The 21,834-nt window shown below is 38.6% G+C and overlaps 1 protein-coding gene across 5 annotated transcripts in view; it reads left to right on the top strand.

Annotated features, from left to right (window-relative positions):
- Nucleotides 1-21,834, top strand: part of PLEKHA5 (pleckstrin homology domain containing A5) — a 160,280-nt gene that overhangs the window by 105,079 nt on the left and 33,367 nt on the right. For 2 of the 5 annotated variants that reach the window (XM_066184434.1, XM_066184437.1), the window contains exons 8-14: nt 2,094-2,194; nt 3,117-3,232; nt 8,250-8,717; nt 13,441-13,900; nt 18,064-18,147; nt 20,792-20,911; nt 21,625-21,678. In XM_066184434.1, coding sequence (XP_066040531.1) covers nt 2,094-2,194; nt 3,117-3,232; nt 8,250-8,717; nt 13,441-13,900; nt 18,064-18,147; nt 20,792-20,911; nt 21,625-21,678 — 1,403 coding nt within the window. Of the gene's footprint in view, nt 1-2,093; nt 2,195-3,116; nt 3,233-8,249; nt 8,718-13,440; nt 13,901-18,063; nt 18,148-20,791; nt 20,912-21,624; nt 21,679-21,834 lie in introns of those variants that run through there. The other 3 variants (XM_066184433.1, XM_066184435.1, XM_066184436.1) reach the window with 2 other exon arrangements.

Here is a 21,834-nt window from a genome sequence, read left to right as displayed (position 1 = left end):
CAACAGCAAATATAATAAATATGAACAGCTCTTTAATCTTAGGTTTTATTTTCTACATGTTGTTCTGCCCAACAATCTGAAATACAAGCAGAGTAATCTAAATTGTTTACGTGATATATGCAGCTTTTAGCTGTCACTCACTAGAAAGTAGTTAAAACTGTTAAACTGGAGTTAAATGTGTGCAGTAATAGTCCAAAATGTATTAGAAGTGGCTGCTAAAGTATAAAAAGCTTTTACTCTACTTTAAATTTTATACCTCTGTTAATTCTGTCTCAGGTATTGCAAAAATATGAGAGGGAGAGTCATGCACATTCTCCCAGATCATACCGCAGACCCTGTTTGTGGTTGTGCACTTGGGGTTGTTGGGTTTCTTTGGTTTTTTTAGTAAGTCTTGCTAAACTTCCAGAACTGTGTTACAATGTTAGCAGGTGAAATACAATTTATTGATGAAAATAAAAATCATATCATAGTATTTTCTCACAGCTTAGAGAATACTCTTTTTCTACTCCCCTGAGGGATGGACTGTCCACTCTCATATTGGAAGGTTGTTGTTGGTCCAAATGAAAGTTCTTAGAACTGGGCAGATGTTCTGCTCTTTTTCTTGTGTGCTGTTCATACACAGCACACAAGTAAAGATGGGTATGGGGCAGTGGGATATGCAGATGAGAGCAAATGTGGTTGGAAACAGATTTTTATAATCTGGAACTGGAATGTGGCAGTATGTCTGTAACAAGGACCAAAATCCTCCAGACGTGCAGCTGTTCAGTGGAACAAAAATGCCTAATGCTGTTATGGCACTAGCGGGGGGATTTACTCAGTCATGAATCAAAATATGATCTAGGAAAAGTGAACTTTTCCCCCAAACAGAAATCCAGATAAAGTAAACTCCAATATTTGCCATGTGTTCGGGGACAGGGCACATTTTTGTGTGTGGCTAGCAAGGAGTTAATAGTTGAAGGGAAGGGTGGGATGGTTTCTGTCATATTTAAAGGTACTGTTGAGTTCCTGAAAGTAAATCCAGTCCATTTCTTTTCTGCCTTCAAATTGGAATGAATTTGTCCTCAGCTCTGCAATTAAACAACTATCCCAGAAAGCATCATTTTTACATCTAATTTGTCATGTGATACTAAAATGGCTGGGCACAACTTTCCCCATATAAATACCTTAAGTGAAGGTTCTGGATTTTCAAAATCTAGGGAATAAATGAGAACCTGGAGAAGATTTTTCAGTCCACACATAAGCTATAGTCCTGCTGTGCTGTTTAAGTCTATTTTAATGGTAACAGTGTTAATTTTTCATTGAAATTTTGCAATACCTGTTTTCATCTTATTTTTTTTATATAAGATATATAGATAAGTTTCATCTTATCATTTCATAGATACAGTTATTTATTGTGGGCACTATCTTCAACTGAGAGAAGTGTTATGGGGACAGTCTCTAAGATACTGATTGTGAATACAAGTTCTGTACATGAAATACAGTTAAGACCAGCTTTATGAGTTGCATCCAATTATTCCTTTATTAAAGTATAATTGGATTTAAAAGCTGGTTGTGGCTTTCAATTAAAATGTCAATTTTTTATTATGATCTATTGATCTAAAATTTTATGTCAAACGAGGTTCTGGGAAAAGGGTGTTTGTTCTGTGGGAGAGCTTTTTTTTGCAAATTATCTGAAATGTATGCATTCTTACAAATGGAATGTAATTGAGTGTAAGCTCTTTGTGGGAATTACAACTATAATTCATAATTAAATATTGTAATGGGCATTATGTAACATAATATGCCTGAGATCAGAAGAATTTGCACATTTTCTCTAAAGCCTACAGTCCTAAGCAGTGTTTTAAACTACTTGTGTTGTCATAGGTGTTTTTACTGGGCAGGCAGTAGATACGTGGCATTCTTGTTCTTGTCACTGAATTAGAGGCTTGGCTTCCATCTACTCTTCAAACTTAGATTTCTGGTTCTTAATGGATTCTCCTCTGAGCTGAACTTCTTGTTAGTGCTCATGTGTGACCGAAAGAGTTTCATGAGGTGTCAGAATGCAGGTGTTGTGTGTCCAGAGGTGTTTCTCTAATGCAAGTGTGCATTCCCAGATGAGAAAGAAGAAGGAATACTGGGGAGCATACTTCTGCCTAGTTTTCAGATATCTGTGCTGTCTGCTGAGGACCACATTAACCGCAAATACGCCTTCAAGGTGAGGGAATCAGCTTTTCCTTTTGATTTTATATCCGAAGGCACAAGAGCCTGGTCGCAAAAACTCATTTTACAGAGTTATCAGGTAAAAAAGGATTGACAAACAGCTTCTGAGCCTGATTTTTACATAATGGAGTAGCAAAAGTTTCAAGTACTTAGCCTGATGTAAATATAGACATAATTACTGGAATGGGGGAATGGATGGATATCACTTAGTAGTAGTATTTTCTTTTTTAGTTTGTGGATCTTAAATCCTGTGTGGTGCTTTAGAATTATAAACCAGCATCTGCAGCTGAACTTACCCCGCTAATGAAAGTTCATTAGTTATTTAGATACAAAGTCTCTTTACACATAAATAAAAATCAGGCTTTATTATCACTTAAATCACACTCTTAGGAGTGTTTCATGACAGTCTTAAATCATGATGTAAATTACTTTACTAAGCATTTTGTCCTGACTTCTTTTATTGTTGTTTTATGAGCTCCTTTTGGCACTTCGTTTGGTCTCCTAACCAAGACATCATTTATTTACTATGGTAAGTACAAATTAAAGCTTGCTGTATCATTGAGACTGCTATGCTAAAAAATCTATGCTAAAATCTTATTTATAAGAATTATATTAATCTACATTAATGAATGCTCAATATCACTTTTAGTAGATTGAAGAATTTTAAGGACTTTTTTGTATAGTGTATTAATGAAGAAGCAGCTGTGATTGAAAATTACTAGCAGGTATTTTGAAAATATGAATGCAATGACCAGAAACACTGTAGCTTTCCTTTTGACTTTTTTTTTTCTGATCATATTGCTTGCAGAAATCTTATTAGATAAAGCATTAGAATGAATATGCAGTAACAATATTTGCCTTTCTTCTTTTACAGAATCCTACATTTTTATTGCAATGACCATGTCATTTCCAATCAGGCAGCTCATCCAAACATGAGGACCTATTATTTCTGCACAGATACAGGGAAGGAAATGGAGTTGTGGATGAAAGCGATGATAGATGCAGCACTTGTGCAAACAGAGCCTGTGAAAAGGTAGTGTGGATTGGCAAAACAGTGGGACCGTGTATTGCTTTCTCTTGTTTAGTTGAATTTATTTAATGAAAGAATGGTCCTTAAAATAGAGTGTAAATTGGCTGAAGTGATTTCTCCTTATATTGAAGACCCCCTTACTAACTGCACTGTGTCGGATAAAATTTTGAAGTAGCAAAAATAATCTAAGTTCTGTTCTGAATATTGACTGTCAGGAGCTGGAAGCAAAAAACGAGCTATCCCTGTAGCCAGTGGCATCAGAAGAAGTGCAATGACGAATGCTGTGTGCAGGCATGTTTGACTTTCCTGCCCTCCTGACTGAATAGCAGCAGCAGCTCAACTGGTGGTAGCCTTTGGCTTAAATCTGTCATAATCCTCAAATTCACAGCTGGAGTTTCTGGCCAAATTAACCACTTGTACCTGTGGGCAACCTGTGGGGAGCCATTCTTGTTCATCATTAAGCTGTCATCAAATTTCTACTTACCTGATCTGGAGCCTTACCTTCCCGTGCCCGTGTGGTGACAATGAAAAGCAAATTATCACCGGAAGCTTTGTGTTCTCAGAGATTGAACACTGTCTGCTGCCGTCTCTCCAGTGAGAGTCATTTTCTCTTGGAATGTGCTCCCCTGGGTCAGCTCCATGGCATCTCTAGTGGAAACCTCATCAATTGAAAGTTTAAAAGCTCCTCGTTATTGACAGCAGAGAAGTTATTGCTGATGGCTGCTGTCACTTGATCTATTCTCCACTCTGTTAGTTCCTGCTACCCTGGAGCAAAATAAATGTCAGCAATGCTGAGAAACTCTGAGTTTAAAAAAGTAATGAAAAAATCTCCTGGACACAGGTACCAGAGAAGTTTAGTAGTAATAAACTTTATCTGAAAAATCAGGTTTGTATTGCAGATGCAATGGTAATTTGCATATGGAGAAATTATTAAAAATTATTAAACCAAATCAAACCCACTTCAAACAAAAATCAATTGTATAAACACTTCATAAAGGAATAAAACTGAAGAAGATCATTCTGAATTTTATTCTGAACCAGTGACATGACCTTGATTTGATACTTGCAATACTGTGGCTATCTCCCTGGATATCACAGGCAGAACAGGCTTGCCAGCAGCCAAACAGTTGTCAGAAAAGCAACTCATACAACACCATCTTGTTGTTTTGATTCAGGCAAGAAACCTCAGAATGAAACAGAAATAGAGTGGCCTCTTGGAAAACTTTGTTGGTAGCCTTGAAATAATTAATTCAGAGAAAATAGATTTCAAGAGCAAGTCTGAAAGACTTTCATATCTGTTAGCTAAAATAAGGAAGAAAATCCTTCAGACGTCTGTTTTGTAAAGAATCCATCTTTTGGCTGTTTTTTAAGTTCTTAAAATGAAACATAGGAGGATATGATGTTATGCCAGAGAAATACCGTTCCTTCCCTGTAAAAATCTGTTAAGTATTAAGTGTCTTATTACCTCATCTCTAAGTAACCTAAAATTTGGAATATATGGAGCTTAAGCATAAGTGGGTTTGGTTCAGTCAAATTTGGCAGTGCTTTACTTTCTGAGTTCTGTGTTTTCAGAGGTTCTGACGTTGCACTGAATACAGTTTTCTAACAGACTAGGTACTTGCAATCCAACAAATGAGTAATTAAGAACTTGCTTCCTTAAATATTCATGTAAATTGATGTTGGGCCACTTTAAATTGTTAATATGAAATGCCCAGTGATAAATCAAGAGTTTTTTACAGTATAATTCTTCAAACCTAGAAATCAAGATACTTCACTGCTTACAGTACTCTGGAAATCAAATCCAACAGGCTGTTAAATCAAATCTTTTAAATTATTTTAGCGCATTTTTTGTGTCTGTTTTTCTGGAGATGTGAGATCCTTGGAGAGGATAAAGATAAAGGGAATATTTTAAACATTAGGTTGGTGGGAGGGGAGGGGTGTTGCCCAGCTTTTCTAAACTACTCTTTTGCTCTTATTTTCTACACGTAGTTAGCCACGTAAACCACACAGGAGATACTGAAGTGAGAAAATAAAAATGTACCCATTTCTCTTAGAACTGGTCTCTATTAACAGCAGGAGTATTCCCTTCTGATGTTTAACTGCAGGGAAGGACAAACAGTATTTGGCCCTATTGACATAATTGTAATTACTCCTTTCTGAACAGTTTTGATTTTAGCTAGATAGTACATTCAAGTTTAATAATGTACTGAGAGACCTATTAAAATAATTAAATCAAATACTTTAGTCAGTGAGGAGCTATTGAAGCTTATGGCTCAACATATGATCTCAAACACCCTCTCAGGGTTCTTGCTTGTGTTTATAGATGGTAATGACCACCAGCACTCTGATTTGCCATTTTACCCTAAATGCTGATTCTCTCCCAGGTCTGAGTGTCTTTTTTCTGACCTTTCACTGTAACTTGTGTGCTGCAGCCTTTGTTTTTTCTCAGTGATGCAGCATGTACTAAGAAAAGATTGCTTTTTTCCCTCCTGGTGTAGTTACTTTCCCTGAACAGCATAAGCCAGGCTGCCAAAAAAGCACTTGTTAGCATAGAGACATCCACAGTGGGGGCTCACTGACGTCAGTGTGCTTGGAAAAGCTGGCTTTTCCTTTTCAAATGCCTCTGCCTTGCTTTGTTAAACCACAGTGCTCATGTCCATCTGATCATTAATCACATGCTCCCCCCTCTCCAGCCCTGTCAGAATTATTTCTTTATATAAACCAGCATAAAATAGTATTTTTCCTGTGTTACATATTGCATATTGTACATATGATTCCTGTTTGGTTGCAGAAGTCTATAAATTGCATTCAGCATATGCTGAAAGACCCATTTTCAATGCTCATTCTCTTCCTCTTCTCCCTGTCCCGTCCTCAAATAGCCTGCAAGCTTTGTTGAATGTCTTTGAGAGCTAGCTAGCTATAAATATGGAGCCAAATATACATATGGATTTATGTTTCTTACATTTGTTTCTGATAATTTTTTCCCCCATATGGATCCTTCACTGTGGAAAGGGATCCCTTGCTCACACAAGAGTTGGCTGATTTGGTTTCACCAAGATAAGAGAACCCGGCAGTCTGTTTGAATGTTAGTCCTTCAGCCTCTGCGCCATCCTAAAGATTGTAAAATGTAAATGTTTGGCTCTGCTGTGTAAAACCGTAGTAATGAGTGATGCAGCATGAGGCTGCTTGGAAAAACAATTCTGTGGTTTGGGGAGTTGCTGGTTTTTAATTAAAGCACAGTGGAAAGTACTGTGAGAGTGTGAATTGAACACGGTGCCAAGGCTTGACTTTGCCACGTGCATGGGGAGTGTCCTAGAGATGCAACTCTGCCTCTCCACCGTGGATTTGCCACCTTTTCCTCTGCTCTAAAGCCACCTGAGAAAGGTTTATTAAAAAAAAAGTTTTATATTATGTAACAGGGTGGGTGGTGCTAATGAGACATGCTGCAAATATTAATGCCCACGTACAGAATTATTTGCAAGGTAGTCTTTACATTGATTTGTAAACTCCAGAGTGCTGGCTGAAAACTGAAATCTTAACACCCTTTTTTTGCTTGATAATTGTGGGAAATGGAGTTTTTCATTCACATTCTGTTGGGAAATTCCTTTGGTTTCTGGTAGAAGACTGGGTAGTACAGGTTTGAGGTTGGAGTGATACGGTGATCCTTTTTTTCCCCCCATACCCTTGAGAAATGGCACAAATGTTTGGTCTTGGGAACAATTTAAGGCCTTGGGGGGAAAAATTAATGGCTTTTTTTTCACTGTGGGACAAGCGATAATGCTTATAGCTGTGTATGTAGTCAGTCTTCTTGTGCTCCTGGTAAGCTGTGTGTGTGTTGGCCTTTTTACAGACACATGAACTGGACACAATTATAAAGATGAATAATGCATTTGCAGAAAACAAAAAGCAAAACAGAACAAAAAGTTAATTCGAAATCATCTTAAAATAAAGTGTTGTTCTTAGTTTGGTTTTATACAGAGATGTAATCTTAAGGAATTACATCTCTTCTTCTTCTTTCTTCCCATACCAAAAAATGTAGAGCCAAACATTTTAAGGTAGTGGGTTTGGCTTTTTTTCAAGTTAACTAAAACCAAAAGTCACTTTCTGAGCTGGAATTGAAGTTCAGGTCCTCCCAGTATGGCAAAAAATAAAACCTCTTGACATTTTGAAATTTTAAAAAGATCACTGATAGAACTGCACACATTGAGTACTTGTGTAAATACTGTAAAGCAGTAGCAATTCCAAAAATATCATTATTTTTGTGGTACAGTTCCTTAAGTCAGCAGCTATTTTCCCCCTTAAAATTAGAAAAGCCACAGTTATTTTCCACAGAATGTATGCCAGCCAAAGTGATAACATACCAGAGAAACCTAATTGACACCATTGACCACGAAAAGTCATTTGCTTTCTTTAAAGGAGCTCATTATATGCTAAATTCAGCAGTATTGTGAATCACAAGCTGACTTTGAAAATCTTCTGAATTTCAGGCTGTTGACATTTGGAAGCTGTAGCTCTTGGAGAGCCACTGAATATTCTTACCCTTTGAATTTTCAGCCCTCCAGGAGCTGAACATCCAGTTTTTTCAGACTCTGGCTTTATTTCCTGTTGCTCACATTTTTTTTAGGGGGTTAATTGACTGTTGAATTTTTAAAAAATTACCTCATGTTATAATTGTTTTTAAAAGAGCAGATAAAGAGAAAAGTGTAAAAGAAAACAATGCTCACAATTGGCAACCAGAAAAACCCCAAATCAACCAACCATAAAACAAACCAATCAAGCACTACCACCAATCCCCAAACAAATTTAAAAATAAAAGGAAAAGAACATCCAAACAACAACAAGAAAAGCCCCCAGCTTGTCCTTGATTATTGTGAAAATACCCTGATTTTTTCTCTCAAAGTCAAGATATTGTAGTAAAATATATGGGCAGGGGTTCACTGAAATAACTTCCAGTTTTTTTATTATTCCTTGTAAGGAGCATTGGTTTTGGTGTTACAGCTTTTCACATGTTCCCTTCCAGAATAGAGAAATTCACTGTTGAAAATACATCACCTCGCGAGGCAAATAATATTTCAAACCATCGTGTGCTAATTAAGCCAGAGGCACAAAATAACCAGAAGAACAAAGACGTGAACAAAAACGAGGAGAAGAAAGCTTTGGAAGCTGAAAAATATGGATTCCAGAAAGTTGGGCAAGATAAACCATTAACAAAAATCAACAGTGTGAAGCTAAACCCTTTGGGATCCGAGTACAGGACTTTGCCCATAAGCACCATTCCAGGTGGACACTTCAGACCAGTGCATTTGAATGGATCTGAGAACAAATCCCTGGGAGTTGTGCTGGCCGATGCCGGCGATGGCACCCATCACAATGCGGTGCTGGCGCACGCCGAGTCCGAGCGGGTGATGCAGAGAACCAACTCCATGCTGCAGCTGGAACAGTGGATTAAAATACAGAGGGGGAAAGGGCAGGAGGAGGAAACAAGAGGGTAAGTACTGTGTAATTATCTTTTTTTTTAGGCTTTGTAGTAAATAATACTTAGGTTTGTACACTGGTTTGTTTCTTTAGTTCTTGACCTGTGTTGTATCATTACATTCTTCGTGGCTCTCTGTAAGAAATGCCTGGAGGACTTCTCAGAACACAGATGTCTGGAAGTTTCTTTTATTAGCGTTTGAATGGTTATTAATAAATTAAAGTATATTAATAACTCAGTTAATGAAAATGGCCATAAACCCTTTTTGGGTGTTAGAAATTTCCCTATGCTAGCAGGGAAAAGGTGTCATCAATCATAAAAATTCTTTTTCCTCTAAAAATCTGTTCTTGAAATTGCCTTCTCTTCTGCATTTTTTTTGTTCACAAATTCTTGTAATAATATTTTGTTTGAAATTCTTTATAAAACATTCCCGGGAGCTTTTAAACTTTAAACCAGCTTTAAATGAAGAGAGAGAGAAGACTTATCTAAAAGTAAGACACAGAAATCTAACTTGATGCTTAAAGCTTCTCTTCTCATGAAATTAGCTAGCACCCAGTTATAATATTGAGTTCTAGTGCTTATTCATGAAGCTTTAAAATGATGTGTGAATAACTGACAGTATTGAATGTCATGCCAATAGCAATTTCTCTGTCTGACAGAAGTGTAGGGACGTTGCTTCCAGGCTGCCTTACAGACAAGCAGCTCTAGCAGGAAAATGTAAAAGGTTTTTAATAATACATTTGATAGGAATTATGAAGATGCTATCGCAGGAGATACTTGGAAGAGCTGGAAATTAGGGATTTTGTGTATAGATGGATGGCAGAGCAGAGCTTAAGATCAGCCAAGTTCAGAAAATGTGTTTCCCCCACAAATTTCAAGATATGTAGCTGGTGGCTTCTCAGTTTTTGCAAAATCTTGAAAAATTTCCATGAACTTGGCTTCCACTTGCTAAGGCTGAACATTTCCTCACTGCTTTTAGCCCTTCATTACATATAATTAGGAATTGTTAATGCGTTGTTTCATGAAGTGCTCATCATAAGTAGTTTGATCAAGTTTGAACTTGCAATACAGACAGGGGTTTGCACACCCTGACATCCATTTTATTATTCAGACTTGCAAAATGAGAACTCAGAAGGCTCTTTGATGCAGTTATTTTTTTTTTAATTGGACTTTAAAACTTGCAACCAAACAGAAGAAATTAGAATAGCTGTGCTATTTTTCAGCTGTGAACAAGTATAAAAACCCTAAAACTGATTTCATGGTGGGAATCAAATAGAGGGAAGTGCTATTAACAATATGTTACTAATTAACAATATTTTATTGAGTATAAGGAACACTTGTTTGCCTAGATAAGGGTGGCGCTGATAACATAAATGCTTTCAAATGCAGTTCTACATAAAAGTAGCAAACTGAAGGAGAATTGGCCTTGAGCTGTCTTTTTTGCTTTGCATGGAAACAGCCTTGAATAATGATCCAAATTTCTAATGTATATGGTGATGTCTTTTAAATGGGACTTCATTTAAATTTAAAATTTTATTTTTGTTCAGGTTGCCAGTTTCTGGTTGGAGACATAAATTTAAGTAGAATCAAAGTTGGTGAATGAGAGTAGAAAAAAACTCTGGTTTATGTTAAAGCTTAAGGTTGGGGTGGGAGGATCTTAAGGCTGTTTAAGACCTGTACAACTCATAACTTGGATTTTTGAAAAAAGTAGTCTTTCCTTAATGGGGAAAAGTTGTTGACTTTCCACAAAGCCGCTTTCCAGTGCATCTGTATTATTGTGTCTGCATTAGAGAAATCATGGAGGACCCAACTGAGTATCTCTGGTGTCAGACTGCAAAACAAAAAAGGGATGAATGGTAAAATGTTAGCAAAGGTGTTTAGTTAAATGGCTATATATAAAAAAGAAAAGAGGAGCTCTTAGCTGTCCTCAGTGTAAAATGAAAAAGGTTCACTGTACAACTACTAATTTTTTTGGACGAACAGGCTGACCCCTCAGTGGTTTGATTACCCAAAAAGTAATGAGAGTGACGGCAATGTAGGTTTTAATTCCTGAAGGTGTTATCTGTTGTTTCCATGGGTCTAGACATCCAGTTTGGCAAAAGCCACATGAATAAACTGCTGCCTTAAGGAAGGCAAACTTCTTTTGAACCAAAAATAAACGTGGTTTAAATAAAAAATAAGCACATTTCACTTCGGTATAGTTTTACTGAATTTTGCAAAAGTCAGTTATGAAAAGAAATGTTTTTCACAAAAGTGGTTCACTGGAGTGGTCTTTCTCAAATGTCAAAAGATACAGGGGATGTTTTTGTTACGAAGTGATGTTTTTTGTTGCTGCTAACCTAGGATGTGAGCCTGTCACTTTGCCTTGCTTACATAAGATTCATTCAAAATAATAAATGCCTGCAATAAAACACCAGGTTTCCATCTTCACTCTGCCACCCTTTCGTGTTTTTTACGTGGAAATTCTGTATTTGCGTCCAGCTGGTATTTGTGCTCATCAGGATGAAGGGCTGTTTTGAGGTTCCAATCCCAGGATATTCCTAACGTTGCAGAACTGAGCCCTTAAAGGCTCAGCAGCAAAGTTACTTTCCTAGACAGTCCAACTCAGACACCAGGGCCACTATTCTACCCAAGAGCAGCCCTAGAGACAACCTCTAAATGTGTCTGTAAACACGTATGTAAGGCTCTTTCTCATATGGGAGCAATTATCAAGAGCTATTTATGATGGCAAAATATTTTGCAACCTCAGACCCAACTGCAGCAGTCTCCCCTTGTGGGCAGGGCAGCTGGAAGGTGCAGTTCTGTCTGGAGCTGGGTTTTGGGTTTGACTGAAATGACATTTTTGAAAGTATCAACAGTACACTGGTGGATATATTTTGATTTTATCGAATCATGTAAAACAAAGCTTAATATTGAGATGTTTGAGCTTTTTACACTTTTCATGGTTTACCAATTCAAGATGGATTATGTTATCTTCTTAAATGTTCTAGAATATAAGTGATTGCATGCAGATTTTAAGTTGATGCCTTTGCACGGTGAGAACTTCAGGCAGCTTTTTTGCAAGTTCAGGATGTTTAAAGGTGCCAACCAAATTACACTGCCCATTTAATTAATAGAATGTGTGAGGAGCTTCAGTAAGTGAGGTGTGTCTTGCTACTAAATATATTCATGAAAATGTCAGGCCATACTGTAGCTGTTATGGGGTATAGCTACAACTCTATTTTGGAAATCAGAAAAGGAGCTCAAAAGCATCTTGTTTGTTTGATTGTAAATATGGAGATGGACAAAAGCCTTATCATTAATGGTATGTTACTAAGGAAATTTAGAGGTATTTAAGCAGATTTGGCAACAGAAGACTGAGACTCAGAATCCCTTTTTCCTTGTTGTAATTTCTTTGCAAGAGTGGGAGGCTGTCCAATACAAAGTGGGGATAATTCTTCACTAATTCTTGAAAAGCTTCAGAAATTGTAGCAGATTTTATACATAAAGCTCTTTATAGCAATTTTCATCTTCAAAATGTTACAGGTGATCATTGCAGTAAATACTCAGCTGAACTATTTTCAGTGAAAAGTGGGTTTTGCCATCATCAATTTCCCTGATAGTTATTCCATAACAATGTCACATGCATAAAGCTGGTTTACCTTGCCATTTGATCTACATAATTTCTTTAATGGTTTTTTTGTGGCACTGAAGTAGCTCAAAACCATCTCCTGATTCTGGTGCTTCATGGTGGAGGGATTTTAGTTGGGATTAGTGTGGGGTGTAGCTGGAAGCTGCTGCCCTCTCATGGCTAAATCAGGTCCAGTTTGAGGCTGGTTTTGTTGTCTATAAGCAAGGATCAATCATATGCATGCTCTGTAGCAAAAGGCTTTAAGAGGTGCTCATTTGCATTTTAAATAAGGGGTGAATAAATCAATATTTATGACCTAGATTTTGTCCTCTGAAAAAAATGAACAAGAAGTGCTTTGTCATACTTAGGCTTGCATCAATCCTTAGTATAGAAGATTTTGTATTTCAACCAATGCTGAAAGTTGCTAAATGACTGTAGTACTCCAGAGTTTTAATGGGACAAAAAAATTAAAGAAATAAGCCATTGAATTCATATCTGAGTTGAAAAGCAGTAAAATATTATTATCAAACAAAGACGTGTGTTGCTCTTTGTTTCACTTGAATGGCTGATACGGAATGGCTTGTCCTTGACAAGGAGAAATACAGTTTCTTTAGACAATTACTGCAGTTTTCCCATTGACTGCTGTTAAAAGAATTTTTTTTTTTTTTAATGTCTGTAGTAATTGCTCAAGATTTTCTTCAGGAAACAACGGGATAGTTTTTCACTTTTGAAAAAGCGAACATTTCAGATGGAAAGCGTATGGAAACAGTGTAGAATTTTTAAATCTTTAAAAACTTTCACCTATCCAGCGTATAGACAAGTTGCAAGATTTGATCAAAACTTGACACTACTAGACTGGCAAACTGGTGAAAAGATGAAATATGGATTATATCAGTAGGAGCTAATCAGAGAGAAAGGATCCACTTTTGGCTGCTAACAGTGCATTCAGTCAGTATCTTTGATTCTTGAGCTGTTGCCTTGATTTTCTTAAGTGTTTTTTAAATGGCATTCAAAGTATTTTAAAAGGTGAGATCTGGATAAGCCCAACGCGTAGTGCATTGAGAATAGAAAGAAACACCTTTCTATTGCCATAATATTAACGCTAACAAAAGGAAACTTGTGTTCCAGCATCATCTCCTACCAGACACTGCCGAGGAACATGCCAAGCCATCGAGCTCAGGTGCTACCCCGGTACCCAGAAGGGTACAGGACACTGCCAAGGAACAGCAAGACACGTCCAGAGAGCCTCTGCAGCGTGGCTCCCTCGGCGTACGACAGAGCTGTGAGCGCCGAGGACAAGCGGCGCTCCATGCGCGACGACACGATGTGGCAGCTCTACGAGTGGCAGCAGCGCCAGTTCTACAACAAGCAGACCACCCTCAGCAGGCACAGCACCCTGAGCAGCCCGAAAACCATGATCAATATCTGTGACCAGACCATGCACTCCATCCCCACGTCCCCCTCGCACGGCTCCATTGCTGGTTTCCAGGGGTACTCCCCGCAGCGGACGTACCGATCAGAAGTGTCATCGCCTGTGCAGAGGGGGGATGTAACCATCGACCGCAGGCACAGGACACATCACACAAAGGTTAGAATCCTTCATTTCGTAGTTAAAACTCTCATTTACTGGGCTCTTCAGTAGGATGTATCTGATTACTGGGAAAGTCGCGTTGTGCTGTAGTATATTTTATTATAACAAAGGTTGTTACGTCACTGTTTCCTTGGAGAAAGGTTTGATTTTAAAAAGTGCTGAAAAACCTAAGGGCAGTAAAAATGTATTTTTTTAAAAACACTAGGTGACAAAAACATGTCCTGATACTACTGTCCATGATAAAATGTTTCTCTAAAAAAAATAAGGAGTCAATAGGCAAATTACGCAGAGTACCTTATCTGTGTACAAAAATCTAACTCCTTTCTAGTGCCAAGAGGACTCAAAATGCCAGGTTTCTTTACACGTGCTGCTATCTGTTCTTCAGCAAGAAGTTTGGCTGCCTTGGGTTCCAGCAGCAAATCAAGTGCATTGTTCCTTTTTATGCCTCTGAGCTGTTAGGGTGATCACTGTAGATGAATCTAAATGCACACAACCTTAGTGCTTAACCACTGAGAAGGAGCCGTGAAGAATTGCAAACTTGGGTGCCATATGTGCCACTCTGCTACATCCAGCGTGCTTTTCTTACCATGGGTTTTGAAAGATTGGAAAAATTAAATAAAAATTACTCCTTCAGTTGGATGTAAAATGCTCCTGAGCATTTTTCTAAAAACTTTGTCCTCGTATGTCTTTTTTCTGATGCAGAGAAAAAAAAAAAATCTATAACTACAATTTAAAGCAATTTAAACAACTTAGAGTTGATTATCAGGTGTTGAATTTTCAAGTTTTTAGATCCCTATCCCCAAAGGAGTCACTTTGCTTTGTCATCCTTTAATGTCTCAACTGCTCTGGAAATTTAGTAATCAGTGCTTCTCACGTATCTGAAAAATATCACTGGGGTCAGTGCTGCTGAATGTGTATTACTTGTCCTGTCAGCCATGTTTTGCTTCCTGATGTTTTTGTTCCTTGTTGAACACTTTATGCTAGTGTTTCATTTAGCGTTTAGTATCTTTTATACAAACCTCCTGTTTCCCTTGAGTTTTTCGTGCTGTTTGGTTTGTATTTAATTAGGTACACAACCAGCTTTTGCCATTAACTTAAAAACACCCGTCTTTAAGAGGCGGGCTATTAGAAGACTGATTATTTGAAATCAGTAGGGTAAATTGAACATCTAAACCCCATCTACATAGAGATCTTAGATTTTTTAGTGGCTTTCACTGGTTGGCTTTCTATTTTTAGGTTCTCAAAATCCTCCTGAAACCCCACTATGACAATGATTGGAAAATGCCACGCTGTGTCTTTCTAGAGCTCAGTCCCGTCTGTGCCAATTAAGCACTTTTCCAAGTTAAGAGCTGGGATGAATTTTCCTCTCCAGGGCTGTATAGCCTATATTTGTCATATGCAGTGCTGCACTTCTGCATAGATAGCCATCAAACAGAAAGTTCTGCAATTTATCCAATATTCTGTAGTTCTTCTGCCATGAGAAGTTAAAACAATGTTCCTCACAATATGTCGGTTGTTACATGCTGGAGCGTTTAAGCCACATGAAGATCAATTTTTGCCACCAGTATATTTTTCTCCATGTATTACAGGACTGTAATCTTATCATCCCTGGCTGGACTTTTACATTTGCAGAATTCCTGTTAGCATTTGTTACCTTTTAAGCTACCTTTATTAAACTTGTTCACGAGTAATGAGTCAGAAAGAGTATCTGGAGAAGGACATAAAACAACTCAAATACTCTTTATTATGTATAAGACAGAAAGGAGACTAATGCCCAGCTAACTAAAATGAAATGGTTAGAGAACAAGGCTGAACTTGCAGGAGCTGCCTCATGTGTTGGAACTGGAAAGATGAAGAAAGTCTTTTTAGTCATCCAGCAACTTTATAGGAAAGCAGACACTTACACACTTTGAACAAAAGGCTACTAAAGAAAGTTTAAGCCCCCCCAGAAAGTGTGAGGGATGCTTCTGTGGCTGGTAGTAGAGGTCTCTTCCAGCAGAGTCCAGGAGCCCAAGCCCTGTGTGCATTTTTCCAAGCATCCTCCTCAAGCTGGGGCTGTGTGGCCACCATGCTCAGGACAAGCTCTGTTGTCTGCCTAAGTTAGGTCACTCTGGCAGGCAGAGGATACTCAACCTGAGCTGCTTCCCAAGAGAAGAGGGTCCAGAAAGAAGAGCTGGATTTCGTTGTGGCTTTTGGTTTTGTTCTGCTGATCCTTGCTCGCCTCAAAGGATGAGGCAAGGGTGGTATTGCAAGACTTGGCAAACACAAAACAGTTGTGTTCACGTTCACATGCCCGTTTGTATGAATCCCCTTGCGTGTCACTGTTTTGGTTTAAGAAGTCAATGAAGACATGGTTTGAAAATGCAGGAATAATAATGTCGTGAGCAGATGCCAAAACTTTTTATTTTTTACAGCATGTGGTTCTGAATGGCGTGCTTGTATATGTTTATATGGCATTGCCTACTCCAAAATAGTCACCCTGCAGGTTAAAAATTTTCCTTTCTAATTTCTTTTCATGTCAACTAGTTTTCTGTCCTGTGTTGTGCCTTTTCTTACTATTCCAAGACCTTTCCTATTATTCTTGAAATAGAAATTACATCTGCAGCCCCAAGAATGCTGCATTACACCCACAGAATTTACTTTATCAAGGAATCTGCCCCTATATTTTGAGAATACAGCACGACCGAAAAAACTACCTCCCCAAATTGCTGTTGTTCAGGTGTCCTTAAATGAGCTGTGTCATATGAGTTCCCTTTGCAACACTGGTAAAGGAAGTAGGTCCTAGTGTTTTTTCTCACAAATCATTGTAGATGTACTTACCATGGCTGTGGACCTTTTTGTGCTAAAACTGTCTTTTGTTTTCCAGGCTTCCTTTAAATTTGCTACAAAACATTTCATATTTATAAATGTTTATTATTTTTCAATGTTCTTAGCCAGTGTCTACATTTATTAAGTGATAAACATCCACTGAGGAGAATATTATAATAAAATTATATTGCTTGTGCTTTGGAAACCGAACTGTAGTGCCAGTCTCTTGGTGTATTGTCAGAAGTAAGTGTGATTTGTGAGTAGACTTTGCTCATGGCTGGAGATGGTGCATCAACGCTACCATTTAAGAGTGATTCCCAGAAGTGATCTGACTCAGGCCCTGTGCTGAGTCACAAATCCTCCCCTTCTTCCCCCTTGCTTGCACAAAGTAGTAGTTTTCCTCTGAACTATATTAGCAGGAAAAGAATTGCTTCCCACACCCCTGGCACTGGCTGAAGTACAAAAATGTATATTTTTGTGTGTATAGGAAGGCAAATGCCTTTTATGCCTGCTCACTTCTAGGAGGTCATTTAGATGAGACTGTGCCTTCTCATACTCCTGGTTCAGGCAACCCTGTGGTGTAGGCAAAATATATCCCTGCAAAACCAATGGAAGAGTAGCCTCAAGATATGCTTTCTCTGAATATCTGGGCTATTAATATGATGAGAACAGGAAACTGCCCTGTCCAGCAAACCAAGTCGGGTCCAAAATTCAGCCCATGGGAAAATGTGAGATAGAACTGTGCTTGGCAAGGCCTGAATGTTGGTTCTGAGACCAACGTCTTAAGAACATTTTAAGCTTTGCCTGTGGAGGTCAGTCATGACACACCACTTCCAAAGCAGGTAACAGGCAGAAATCTGAGCCCAGAAAATGGCTTCAGATGAAGAGGTGGCTGAAGCTGAAAAATGCAGTGTTTGGGTCTCCAGACACTGCCTTAGGAGTGTCATCAGGTAATGTAACTTTGAAATGTGAGATGGAACAGGGCAGGAAGAAGGAGAGGAAAAAGGGCATGAAAGGTGAGGGGAAAAGGGAGGGAAGAAAGGGTGGGGGAAAAAGGATGAGAAACGTAAGTGAAAAGCTAAAACTGTTATTTACGCAGTTTGTCAGTAGGGCAACAATAAGGAGGGAGAGCTGTTAATTAAATGAATTATGAAATTTGGGGTATTTCTAAAATGGAGAGATAGACTATTTGAGTGACCTGGGAGCAGCAGGGAGTATGACGGGCACAAACCATAGCAAATATTCATGAGCGGGAAGTTGGCAGTGGCTTGACTTTTTGTTTTAGCATTTAAAGTTTTTGAGTCTTTAGAAATAACTGTGAATCACACTGTGCTATTTTTTTTTTTGTACAGCATGTCTTTGTGCCTGACAGAAGGTCGATGCCAGCAGGTCTGAGTTTACAGCCTGTTACTCCTCAGAACCTCCAAGGCAAAACAGTGAGTTGGGTTTTTATTTGGTAGATCGGGGGTTTTTTTAAGAATAATCCTTTAAGTATGAAGAGGCAACATTGAAATTTTATTCTAGTTAAAGCTTGCTTTAAATGTAGCCTTTATTTCGATTATCAGGGAAAGAAGTACTCTGATTGCACAGAATTCCGAGAATATAGTGTAGCTGCTGAGTCAAGGTTTTCTTTGGGAAATACAGATTTAGTATTTTTTAATCATTGTTGATACATTGCTGAAATTCCTGGGAGAGGGTAGACTACATCACAGAACACTTATTTCTCCATTAATTATTTAGAAAATCCTAGAAGTAAAGTTTGGCTTTTTTGGAAATGTAAAAGAGTGTTTTGTCCTTTCTGATGCTGTACTGTGGTAGAGCTGAAATTCTCATTGAAGATGTTTCATCAAAGTGATGTTGGTGAATACTGTCCACTTTCCTAATTAAAACGTGACTCTCAGCCAAAAAATTGCCCTAAATTTATGTCACTTCTTTACCAGTTTTTGTCTCCTTTTTTTGGTCATCTCTCTGTCCATCTGAAAATAGTGATTGAGAGAGTTATGAATTAAGAAAACAGATTTCGTTTGGGGGTTTTTTTGGATCATACTGTGGGCAGCCAGTCCTTCCCCTGCCTCAAGTCCTGTTTCCTGCACTTCCCAGCACAGATTTCTGGCACCTTCAGTGACTTTTGTGGGTTGGCCTTTGGCAGCTGGAGCCTTCCAGACATTTCTTGGAATGTGGCCCCCTCAGCTTTCCTGGGCTCTGCTTGTGGAGCGGGGCTGATCTCCAGAGGGGCAGGCAGGTCCAAGGAACCAACCAGAGATCCTGGCCACAGCAGAACCTTGCAGGGGCCAGAGGAGGAAACCTGTAGGTGGCTCGAAGAAAAGTTTTGTCTTATGGTCGTTGCGAGGGTCCCAAGACGTGCAAAAACGCACAGCGCTCACAGCACTCGCAGCAATGTTATGAGTGGCTGGAGAGGAGTTCTGTTCTAAGGGCTCCTCTGTGGCAAACAAAGTTTGTGTTGGAGTGCCATAAGATAGTTTATTCCTAATGCACTAAAATTGGGCTGTTTCAGAATGTACCAAAAGGAGTTTTGATCTTGGAAAAGTGGATTGCTGCTCCTTTTGCTTGAAGATGCTACTTTTTGTTCTCATACTCCTAAAAATAAAACTTCCTGTGCTTTGAATGGATGTTGCTTTCCAGACTGAAAGCACTGTTGCCTATGTTTGGAGAGACCTCAAAAACACCTTGTATAGCAGTCCAGATTCTTACACTTTCTCTCTGAAATTAAGCATTTTAAATCCAGGTATTGAAGGAGTATGTTAAGAAGGAAAAGTGCCATTAGACAGTTTGGGTTTGGTGTTGGTTTTCCCTCAAAAGCAAATGGTTTTGCCAGCTGGAGCTGTGTGGAAATCCCTTGCTCCCTCTTGTGGGCTCCTCTGTTCTGAACTCACAAAAGTGCCAGTGCCATGCTGCTTCTCAGGGATTTTTCCTCTTTATTCTGAGAAACGGGTATTCACTTCCAGTGTTCTTAATGTGTGGTTCTCTGGAGCTCTTTTCTTTGCTTCTTTGCTTTGGGAAAGTTCTGTGGCTGGGGGAGAGAGCAAGCAAGGGTTTAGGAGGTTTTTGTGTTTGGGCTTTGTTTAACTCACAGGGCTTTCGAGAAAATCAAAACGCTGGATGAATATTTAACCTCTTGTAAGGCAGACTTCTGGAGAAGTGTAAGAAACAGAAACAAACAGGAACATAACAAAAATACTTGTGATGTTCAGTGGTTTGTTTTCTTTGAAGTATTGCTAATTGAAATGGTTCCCAGGAATGGTTCAGGTGGAGTTTCCCAAACTGACCTAAGCTGATCTGTGTGGAATTACCTGACAAATACCCATTTGAATTGGACTTTATTTCCATAATACATACAATCTTGGGTCTTAAATACTATTCTTCATCCCTTCCTAAGGCTGTATTGTACGGCTTAGTAATAAAAGTAAAGCAATAAAATAACTGGCGGCCTCAGACCTGTGAAAGGTGGGATGGAAAATTATTTTTGTCATGCTTGTGCAGATTTATTTTGTGTAAGGGGATTATTTCTGAGGTAATTCAGTTAACATGGGTTTGTCATCATTTTTTCCTCTCAATTTCAAAACATACATTTGGAGAATTATTTTAAAAACTACATTTTCTTGAGGGCGTGTTTTGATTCTTTCACCAAGCTCAAATGGCTGCCCATGTACAGGTAGTGATATCCTAAGGGCTGGAATTGCCTCCTCCTGACTTAAGTCAGTATCATCAATTTGATATGCGTGTCAGGAAAAGTTTGAGGACTGCACAGACTTTGTCCTGCAAAATCCCCAATTATTTTTGTCCTGAATACAGGATGTTTGTCTCTTAAGGCATTTGCTGGTTTGAGCAGTCAGAAGCTAACTCTTCATTTTATATTTGGAAGTGTATTTTATATTTGGAGGTTGGGGAAGATGGTGTCTCTTGTGTTGTATGACTGCCAGTCAGGCGCCCTGAAGGTGCGCCTTACTTTGCTTTAGAAGTAAACATTTTATAGGGTGTGCCTTATTTTACTGTAGTGTTGTTTGGGGTACCAATTAACCTTCTCTCTGCTCTTTGGCTTCTCACACCTCACTCCTTCAGCCGGAGGAGCTGACGCTGCTGCTCATAAAGCTGAGACGGCAGCAGGCGGAGCTGAGTAGTATCCGGGAGCACACACTAGCACAGCTCATGCAGCTAAAGCTTGAGGCCAGCAGCCCAAAGGTCAGCTATCCAGCAATGTGTGTCATGCTCCATCCTCACTAACCCGTAGTCATTCATTAATCAAAGTTTGCTCTGTGCAAAGTTTTCTGGCTCCTGCGCGAGTAGAATAGAGCGACATTAATCCCTTGTGTGTGTGGCGTTCTGCTATCAACCCTTTGAGCTTTTACTTTTTGGAATAAGCCAAGTCAAAGTTACTAAAGCCAAGTCAAATTTACTAAAGCCAAGTCAAAATAGGATTATTTTTTAAGTACGGTGTAGTTCACGTTTAAAATTGAATGGTTTTAAATCGATCGGTTATTACAAACAAAATTAGTTGTGATAAATTGAGATTAATCTGTGATTCTACAGCCTCTGTCAGTTGCCATCTTTTTTACGATATGTCTATGAAAAGCAGGACGTGTTTCAAACAGATTTATCAAAGGGTTCATAGTTGCCTGTGTAGTGGACATTTATAGAAGCTTACTGTATTTTATATGTAAAACAAAATGAAATGTGGTAGTTCACGGTCTGACCTGTAGCAAACTTTCATCATGTCTTTTTCGGGCTCAAAACTTGTTAACAGTTCACCAAAAAAAAGGCAGTTAAAAACAGCATTATATTTCTCCGTAAAACAGAACTGCCTATCACTGTCTAGTTTATATCCTTCAAAGCTCTTTTCATGCATTCTGCACCTTCTGTCCCTTTCCTTTTCCCCTCTGACTGCTGCCTGCTAGAATGAGATCCTCTCACATCACCTTCAAAGGAATGCCATATATTTGGATCACCAGGTGGGATTTGCAATTTAATTGTGCATTTATATTTCTTAATGCTTTTTGCCTGCTACTATCAAAGCTGGAAATATTTGGGGAGAAGGATTTTCAGTGCTTTTTATGAAGTTGGATGATGCCCATTGCATAGAATTGATCACAAATTTGAGGTATTAG

Source organism: Chamaea fasciata, unplaced genomic scaffold (genome assembly GCF_029207755.1).
Source record: "Chamaea fasciata isolate MVZ Bird 193981 ecotype frontalis unplaced genomic scaffold, bChaFas1.0.hap1 SCAF_5, whole genome shotgun sequence".
Lineage (NCBI taxonomy): Eukaryota > Metazoa > Chordata > Aves > Passeriformes > Sylviidae > Chamaea > Chamaea fasciata.
The sequence above is the reverse complement of the archived record's forward strand: the minus strand, read 5'-3'. Positions and strand labels throughout refer to the sequence as shown.